The sequence below is a fragment of the Castor canadensis genome, chromosome 5 (assembly GCF_047511655.1).
Source record: "Castor canadensis chromosome 5, mCasCan1.hap1v2, whole genome shotgun sequence".
In the NCBI taxonomy this organism is placed as follows: domain Eukaryota; kingdom Metazoa; phylum Chordata; class Mammalia; order Rodentia; family Castoridae; genus Castor; species Castor canadensis.
The window spans coordinates 38,861,192-38,871,852 of NC_133390.1; the positions used below are offsets into that span (position 1 = coordinate 38,861,192).

General features: G+C 30.4%; 1 protein-coding gene across 3 annotated transcripts in view; it reads left to right on the forward strand.

Annotated features, from left to right (window-relative positions):
• Positions 1 to 9,847, forward strand: part of Cadm2 (cell adhesion molecule 2) — a 1,035,444-nt gene extending 1,025,597 nt beyond the window's left edge. For all 3 annotated transcript variants that reach the window (XM_074072932.1, XM_074072934.1, XM_074072933.1), the window contains 2 exons: positions 867 to 992; positions 2,227 to 9,847. In XM_074072932.1, the coding sequence (XP_073929033.1) occupies positions 867 to 992; positions 2,227 to 2,345 (245 nt within the window). In that variant the 3' untranslated portion in view covers positions 2,346 to 9,847. The remainder of the gene's footprint in view (positions 1 to 866; positions 993 to 2,226) is intronic.
• Positions 9,848 to 10,661: the final 814 nt, after the last annotated feature.

Here is a 10,661-nt window from a genome sequence, read left to right on the forward strand (position 1 = left end):
GACTTCTACTTAAAAACTGCCCATCCTTTACTGGGCTTATCACTTTCCAATAATATTTTATTAAAGGCAGAATAAAAATGATGTTAATAATCTCTTCTTCCCAACCACTTACTGTAGCATTTTAAGTTCAAGGGACATGCAGTCTTCCATGTTGTGCATTCATCTTCCTCCTCCCATAACCATTTAACAGAGTTGTAACCACACCACAAAAATGCATTCTTCTCTTGAATCAACTACAGTGGTCATTACAAGCTGTCCCTTTTCTTTCTTTCTCAGTCTGCTCTGCTGAAAGAGCTATATCTATCTGGACTTTAAATGTGGGAGTTCTCCAATGAGACAATTGTTAGACCTCTTCTGTTTACCAAGACTCCCTTGAAACATTCTTCAATTTCCGTAGCTTTAAATATTTGTATATTAACAGCAGTTTATCAAATTCATTCTCAGCTTTTCTCATAATATCATGATATAACTTTATTGAAAAAATGGTGCAGTTGAGTTTTTCAAACCAAATACACACATACTAAATACACATACAATACACGCATATTTTCAGATACAAGTGAAGATTAAGGAAAAACATATAACTATAAAAGGTAAAATCTATGCATTTGTTTATGTGGTCTTTCCCTTAAAATAGAACCTCAAAAGCAATAGTGAGGATATGTCAAACATTCTGTTCCTAGGTATATTGTGTGTTATAAGCACACAATGAATATTTGTTGACTGGGTTAATACTGTAATACACTGTAATGCAATTTTATTTTAATAGAAATGTATTAAGTTTCAAAATAACTCATTCTAGTACAGATATGCGTTTTATGACTGATTAACAGGATAACTAGAGCAATATTTTCTTCTTTCTCCAGATCCCAATTCTCTGGCTGGCCAGAATGGCCCTGACCATGCTCTCATAGGAGGAATAGTGGCTGTAGTTGTATTTGTCACACTGTGCTCTATATTTCTGCTTGGTCGGTATCTGGCAAGACATAAAGGTAGGTTATGTTTGAAGAGACAACAGAAAACTAACAAGTAGCTTCATCCTGAAATCTTAGGGTATCCATATTTTTGTCTGCATCTGTATATATATGTAGAGAAAGATGGAGGAAGAGATCTAAATAAGAAATTATCTCAGGGAATTCTTGATAAGGATCCAGTCAAATATGTTACCATTTATTTTGGCAATTATATTATCAAGTAAATTATATCTTGGGGGAGGGGAGATAAAGGAAAATGATGGAGAGGATAGATTCAACTATGATACATTTGGTAAATGTCACAATGTGCCCCCAGTACAATAAAAAAGATATAAAATGGAAAAAAAACAAATATCTATTAAACCATTAAATTATATAAATTAAATTATAATATTAAATATATAATATTAATATAATTATAATATTAAATTAAATGAATTTATCAATTAAATTATTAAATTTAAACTATTAAATTATATAATAGTATTCTACCTGGACCTCAAAAAGAAGTTCTCATTTTCTTTGCTATTATCGCTACATATTGTTCCATAAGCTTACAAATAAAAACATCAACAAGTGGCTTATAGTTAGATTTTACTTCTAAAGATAAATTCAAATTGCCTTTTTTTTCCTAAGCCAATCACTCATTTTGTGAGCTTTTGCCATTGTCCAAACATTATTTTACTAAGCCAATCTGGTTGTAAGTTAAATAAAAACTGATCCAGAAAAGATAGAAGAAAGTTTATAATTTATTTCCAGCACCAAAATCCACCTATACTTTTTTGATTAATGTTTTTGTTTATAGGTTTAAGGAAGCACATGTTTCCAGTGATATTAATGAGGAAATATTTGACTTTGTGCAGTGGGACAGATTGAATATCATTGACAAGGCTTACTTTTAAATAGAATTATGAAAATGAGTGGTACACATTTGCCACAATCAAAAATCACATCTTAACAAAGAACACTGACTGCTACAGCCACAATGCTTTTGTGGTTTTAATCTACATCAAAGAAATCAAAATTATTTGTTACCCATTCTAATTTGTATCATCTGTAATTAACAGAATCACAGCTTCACTTACTGAAAATGGAAAGAAAGGTTCAACATTAGAAAGGGGAATTGCGTTTTAGAATGTGTTCCAACATATAAGATACCTGACAAAAGTTTCTTCCTAACCAAATATAGCTTTACTACTGACGATTTTACTAAGCTCCCATAACTAACACTGTTTGCTTCTAATATCCACAGGAACATATTTAACGAATGAAGCTAAAGGAGCTGAAGATGCACCTGATGCTGATACAGCCATTATCAATGCTGAAGGCAGCCAAGTCAATGCTGAAGAGAAAAAAGAGTATTTCATTTAAAATTCAGACCACAGTTCTGAGTTTTACTTACCAGGCTGACTGCTGGAGAAAACTGGCTATCATCTTTCAGAAATCATTCCTACCATCTTCTGCTACTTTTATTAACATCCATACTGTACTGCTCTCAGTAGCCAGTATATACCAACAATCAGCTGTTGAAAGCATCATTCTTTAATTACTGTACCATCCATAATGCAGGACATTTCTTACTGCCTAAATTTCACACCATTGCTGTTTTAACACACAGTGCTTGAATATACAGCCTTAACAATGTTAATCATTTCCTTGGATCATGATATTAAGTTGTTTTTATCCATTGAAAAACATGTATGCAGAGGTTCTTCCTTTCCCCATTTTTTCTTTAAATCATAAACTTTATTGATTTGCCACTGGACAGCTTTCACAAGTAACAGGATTAGGTAAAGACCTAATATACTTAAATTTAATTGAAGATTAGAGGTTTACAAACAATGTTTTCTACCTGTCTATCTTCAAAGACATGTTTTGGAAACATATGCCCTAGAAAACACAAACTGAAAACACTGTAGTGTAGTTTATGGAATGTTTGAGATTATACTGGTTATGCTGTATCAATCTGCTATTTAAAAATTTAGTGTTTGATACATGAGCCATGTGTATGGATATAATCAAGACATAACATCTTATATAATTATATAGATCCCACCATTAGGTTATTGTAGCTTCATTTATCAATAAATTATTCCAAACATTTAACTGCTTTGGGAATCACAAAGATTTCATTCATTTCTCTATTTGATTCTGTAATTTATTTGCTCCATAAGGACTCACCTGCCTAAACAAAATTGAAGTATCCGTAGGGCACAATTTTGAGACATTTTAGTATCTGTATATAGTACATATAAGAAATCCAATTAAACATTATTTGATACATATTTAACTTTTTTGGCTGTAGGTTATTCAGTCATAAGTAAGCATTTTCTAACGTCCATTATATCCCTTTAGATATTACTTAAACAAATATTATAAGTAGATAACATGTATTAGTATTTTTGTCTGTATGTCCTAGCACTGTTCAACAACAAATTTTTCTAGTTCTTGTTAATTTTTATTTGTTATACAATGGAAGCACAATGTTATAAGGAAAGGTAATTTTAAGCTAACAACCAGTGCACAGCCTCAGGTTTTAAATTACAACCACAGTTGAATAATAACCTAAAATAAACTCTTAGTTTGGTAAAAATTTATAAATTTTAATTTGGCAGTTCCAGAGCTGCTAACCTATGTTGGTTTGCCAAAAAGAAGTATTTAAGATATGTTTTCTGTATAAATGAACTAATTCTTTCTATTAAATTCCTGTCTATGCATTTTGTGAGGTACAAACTTATGAAACAGTGAGTGATAGAGAATTTCTGCCATGCTTTTAACTCCAAGGTGAAAGTCTTTTTCTCTGGATTATTTTGAAATTTTTGTGTATTTAACCATTATGAAATGCTGTATTCTTAAATATGACAAAGTCAATATAAAGTCTTATTTCTTCTAGTAAAATATAATATGGCTAGATTAGTTTTCATTAAATTTATTATATGCTAAATTAAAAATCCAGTTAGATTAAAAGTTATTTTCCCATTTACAAGCATTGCACCTTTAAGAAGAATACAAATATGACAAAATGGTAGCTGTACTTTGATGTCTGATAGCATGATGGCCTAGTGTTTTAAAACTAATACCTTCAAATTTATTTTTGAGAAATAAGAATGGTTGAGTACAACATCATGTATTAGTACAAAGTGAAAGACAAGGGTGCTGTATCTTAGATTATTTATCAGAAAAGTATAAATCTTTTAAGGACAATGTTAGATTTTTTTAAGTTGGTTGTTTTGATTGTTGAAGGATTTATCTTGTTGATTTCTTACAAAAGAAAAGGACGATGTCAGTCAAGCAGCACTTTTTCAAAATATACAGAACATAAATATGATGTGGTTGAGTGTTAACATAATAAATCATATACAGTATGACATTTTAAGGAAATAAGTCTGCATTGATGTGATTGCATGCTTGTTTTTACAGTTCACTTCATACCATCTGTGGAAAAATGCAATAATATGTTAATATAGTATGGTAGTTTGAGAGAATCAGGTAGGTGCTACTAGACACATTGAAACTAGAATAGGTTTATAAACTGTTCATATCTTTCAATGCATAATCTTTAGAAAGACTCCACAAGGCAAAATTCATCCTGTTAGTTCAAAATGGAAAGGTTCTTACTGCAGAAGTAATCTGTATAAACTGCATCATCAATTACTATTTAAAGCCTAATTTCAGGATGCACTTACAAAATTGCTACTCTTCATTGATGCTTGTATTTCCAACCCTCTTCATTTCATCTGTATTCTACTTGGCTCCAACTACTAAATTGTTGCCCAAATAACTCAATCATTATTTATAAAAGCACTTGTAAAATTAGAAGCCCAAAATTGGTTGCATTTTCAAGATATTTGACTCTTCTTAGCCCTTCAGAGTAATAGAAAATCACACTAGAACTCTTAAAAATAACTGGTAAATTGAAATTGGTTAGCTCGAGTCAAACATTTTTCAGTGAAATATATTTCAATTTGAATACAATATCATTTTCTGTGACAGGAAAAAAATCCCAAAAGAACTATGCTTTCGTGTCTTTAAAATTATTTAATTTTCAATAAACAAATAAATAAATTGTACAAATTAGGCTAATTTCCATTAGAACAAATTAGAAAAATAATAAGATTTCTCAGTCAAAACCATGTCAATTAAAAAGTCTGAAATACACACATTTGTATGCACATTGAGCCACTTTGGGTAGGAGTGCACATTCACACTCCCCTAGGTATGTATCATTATTCTTTACCAAAAATAGCTATTCCTGCCAGTGTACTGTTTACAGTGTAAAGTGATTGTTCTCCATCAAAAAAATCCAAACAACATTCTTCTTTTCCGTTTTTGAGTGTCCCAGGTAGAATGATGATCAAAATAAGGAAGAAAAGGAAAAGTTTGTGAGTGCAATAAGAAAGACAGAAAGGAAGAGTATTGATGATGACAATGATGATGGTGTGTGTGTGTGTGTGTGTATGTGTGTGGGTGAAAGAGAGAGAGAGAAGAAGAGAAATAGAGACAGAGAAAGAGAGAGAGAGAGATTTTGACTTGTATTCTTTTACCAGAAAACTCAAGAAGCAGTTTAAGGAACCTGATATTGAAGTTTAATGTAGAAACCAACGGTCTCATATTGATTCAAGATACTTATTCTTTCATTGAAGCTCCACAATTAAAGTAATAATAGAGAAAAAAAACTAACTTTCCTATATATGGCAAAGAAACTAACATCTCATTTATTTTTATTTCTTTGTAAAAGTATAGATATCTCAATTAAAACGACAGGCTCACTTATAATTATGTACTCATGATTGTAACAGCATTGAGATTCCATATAGGCACATGTACAGCAGCTGTTTGACAGTGATGGCTCTTCCATGTAACATAGCAGTTATCGTGTAATTTAGTGCCACTTATTGCAAAGTGTTACCAAGCGGAACATTAAAAATACTTTCTTTTTTTTTCCTTTGCATGTAAGTATAATTTAATGAATAATAAATATGAAATTTCACTTTTAAGTTTTTTAATTGTGGAGAAAATATGAAACCTCATATTTTACTGCAACTTTCCCATGACACTTATAATTACTTAGAACCTTCTGAAATTCCCCATTTCCTTTTGCAAGTGGTAATCTATAATAAGTATATAGACAAAACTAAAAAAATTTAAGCAGTAATCACAACTGAAACAAGGGAAACATCTAATGAGAATTACTTATTAGTAATGCTTTTTGTTAAGTGGCACAAAGTACACACTAAAAACTATGCAAAATATAGGTAACTACAGTGTACGTACATGTAAGTATCTTGTACTTGCTGTGTATGGATGTTGGAAACCCATGTAATTATAATATGCATTTTGAATACTGGGAAAGAGGAAATCTTAGTGTAGATAATATCATTTGTTTTGAAATATACACTGGCAATACTGAAATATACTCAGTGCAATATCTGCAATTCTATTGCTGGGTACTTAATGCAAAGGGATTTTTAAAAATTCTTAAGTAAGGTCCAAGAGATTGCTGTTCTTCACATATCACATGCAAGAACACTAATCGAAAATACAACTAACTCAGCCTGAGCTAATTCTTGCTTAAACACTGAGGTAACACAATACAATTATTTGGTTTCGTTTTTTAGCATTACTACAGAGATAGAAATAAACTAAATTTTATACTTTGAATCATACCTAATTAAAATTGTGAAACTTTCTTTCAATGTGTCTTTTAATAGACTGCAGTTAATTTTAAGTACAAATTTATTCAATCAAAGAATATAGGGTATATTTAATAGTTAATGTTACGCTCTTTTAATTGGAATTTTATGTCTTTTCTATTCTATTTTTCTTTTATCTCTCCTCATTTCAACCCACACACGCCCTTTGCACTTATATACCCTTCCAAAGGAAATTGATTGAAAGTAGCAAGATGATAAAGTGAGTTAAAGAGATCATCATATAGGAATGGATTCTAAAATCATCAGCATTTTTATGTATTGAGATTAATAATATTGAATGCAATAGTTATTGGATATAGCTGGTAATTCCTCTGCCATGCACACTTACAATAATCCTTCTACCTCTCACTTTTAACATGGGCTATATAAATAGAGGAAATAATTATGTACAAGATATCCCAGGAAGCATTATTTTGGGACTTTCATGACAATGCACTCTCCACCCTCTGGGAAATATCAAAAGCCAATTTTGTGTAGTGTATTCTATGGTGTATGGATCTGCGTTTGTTTTCCTTATCTATCATTAACTTTTCTGATAGTAAATATGATAAATTGGTAAGGGTAGTTCTTCTAATGCCTGTTTAATATTCACTGTAATGTAAATGAAATTTTAAAAATGATTTAAATGGCAATACTTTGCAATCCAATCTGATATCTTGTTTCATTTTTAAACTATAATAGTTGATTACAAATTAATACTGTGTAAGTAAAAATCATGTATATATGTATACTGCCCTAAGAAATATTAACTATATAAAAAATTAACTATTTTAAAATTGCCCTTTTATTAAAAAAACCTCAAATAACGCAGAGTATTGCCACAAATACCCAGTTGATTTTGTCTGCATAGACCTAATATGCATTTTTCAATGGTATAATTTAAATATTAAAAGAAAATGCCATTTTACGAACATATTTTCCTCTAGGAAAAGAACGCATACATAAATTTCTCAAATTAGGATGGTGAATCTATAAATTATTCATAAAGTTAAAGTAAGATGTTTCCTATGTTATGTGGTTATGTTACAAGTAGTACTTGGTAGAATCTTTGCCATCTTTTTCATATACATTTGAAATGTATGATATTTTGAAGAAATATCCAAGAAATGTGTGATTATTTTGGAGAGAATGGGCCCAAATGTGAAAAAGATGTAAAGAAAGAGAAAACACTACTTTCCCCTTGGAAATATACTGTATATTTCAAAAGAAGTTTAAAAAAATATGTGAAGATTTGCAGGGGCAAAAGAAAAACCTACCAGGGCTCAGCACTTAAGCACTTTTCCCACGTCCAGGGTCAAAGCAGCAGTGATTCCTACATGGACTTTTAAGTGCAGTGTGGAATGCGACATTACACCGACACACAGTACTGTCAAACCTCAAATGCTTGCTTTCTTTAAATGCTTTTCCTTGTACATGATATTAGTAGACACTTTTCTCTTTATATTTGCGCATAGTGAAGGTCATACGCAATAAAATATGGATGCTTGAAAGCAGTGGTCACTAATTGGTTAAGAAATCTATAAAATGTAAACAGAATTGTTATACATTTCTCCTTTTTGTTTTTCTCTGTGTTTCTACTGTGTTGAATGAATCTCATAAATAGAAAGAAAAATAATCCTGAAACTCTTCAACACTAGTAATGGTTCTCCTTATAAATGTGTAAAAATTTAATGTTTTTACAAATTTAACTGTACATGCTGTACTTATTGTAGATTCAATGATGCAGTGAAGTGTTAACACAGGACTTCTCAGTTTTGGATTGCTGATCTATTTTTTTCATATTCAGTTCACATGAATATTTGTGAATCGGTTGTTTAGCGTTTCATTCAACCAAAAAATATTCCCTCAAGAAAGCTCCATTTTTATCATAAACATTTCAACATAACCAATCTTGGAACAAGTTTGCCTTGTTAAAAAGAATTTAAAGTCTTATCTCTGAAAAAGGTACCCAGAAATGCAGGTGTTCCCAATAATGTAGCTTCAAAAATAAAATGTTCTCTTTATATGAAATGAAATTCATAATGCTTAGAAGGGTATATTTATGACAGCATTAAAAAGCTATATACTATGCTATAACAAAGATCCACTAAAATAAAACATATTACACAGAAAATAAGCACTGTTATTGAATCTACTATTGTCATTAGCATTTTCCAAAAACAAAATGCATATTGTAATATTAGGTACATGACACTTGCATGTTGCTATGCCTATATCCTTACAAAGTATTCAATGTGTACTTAGTGGCGCTTAAAAATATGTCATGTACAACTCTTATAAACATTCTTACAGGGTTCCCATTTGCACTTCATCTTTCAGTGAAGTCTTGTCAGAAACAATGGTCTGATTGATAAATATGGAAAAATAAAATTTACATTTTAGTTATCTGTTGGACATTACTGAATTGTCTATTCATTTAGTATATTTTTTTAGTCCTGAGAACAGACATTGAAAGATGGAACTTTCTTTTCTCCCAGCAACAGGTTATAAAAATGATGATTCAAAACATATTTATTTATGTCATGCATATTATTTTGAACCTTTTTCAACTGTATACATTACTCATCCATTTTAGGTTTCCTGTATGATGCCCATTTTTCCTGTGAATTTATAAAAGGAGGTTTTAAAAGTTAAGAAATAGTAAAAATAAATGTTATCTTATTTGTACAACATTTACTCATTGCTCCTTGAAATATATGAACCTTGTAATATTCTAAAGGTTAAAACAAAGTGTTGCTGGCTTATAGAAATTTGCTTGAGATTACCAAAATTTCAAAAATCTGTATAGGTGATTTAACATTCATTCATGTGTGTTTACTAATGTTGACTAGGGACAGAAGCAAAAATACCTAAACCTTTTTTTTATTTTCACACTCTAACAATCTTATATATTTCAACTACCTAAGATAATGCAATTAATAATATATCCATCCTAAGCTTATACCAATAAGAATTTGAGATAAGCTTTTAAATTTACAGAGGATTTTCTTCGTGTCTTTGGAAGTTCACTACCATGAGGTTTTTTATAGTCTACTTTCAACAACAGATTTTGTTATACAGGGTAAGCCAAAGGCTGTAGAAGAATTAGTGTCATTGGGTCTGATATGTGTGTTAGACCATGAAATATTCCATTAAAATTTGTCTGTATATACAAGTCAAGATTTTGTATCTGGTTTATTTTATTAAACGGCATATTATATTATTTCCAATGCATATTTTCCCAAGAAAAGAAGCTAATAATATCTGATAGAAAATTTGACACTGTGTCAAGTATCAGATTCAGCACATTTGACAGAAAATGATGACATTTTAAGTGAACTATTCCTAGATATGCTTCTTTTTTTAATCATACACAGCATGCCCATTCATATGAAGCTCTACAAATACACATGGAACATCCATGTTTCTTAGATGAACACATTGTGTTTTCATGATAGCAATTCTTTTTTATCAATTCTTATTTTGATGAAAAGTTTCTGTGCTATTTTACATTAAGGAGTCGCGCTGAAAGTTCTTTTTACAATTCACAAAGAATGTTGTTAAATCTAAATATCATTAGTTATTCATTTCATAGTGTCTTTGGCAATTCTGAGATAATGCTGATATAAAACATTATTTGTTCCAGGAAATTTATAGATTTTAAAAATTTTCAATCTACATTAATTTTCCCAAGTATTTTGAAACCTAGAAGGTATAAAAGGGACTAGCATTTTCACAACTGCATTTTAAATATCAGTTAGTATTGCTGTAGGTTGCATATTATTTAACCAAAACTTAATGGAAGAACACCTCGTATATCTCAAATCATTCTACTCCATGAACTACACCAATAATGTGACAATAACATTTATGCCTGGACTTTCAAAACACATTAATAATATTAAATTATACCTCTAAAGAATGCACACTTCTGCATTTTTGACATTCTTAAGCTAGAGGGAAGAATGGAGAAATATAGCTAGAAAAAAGACTA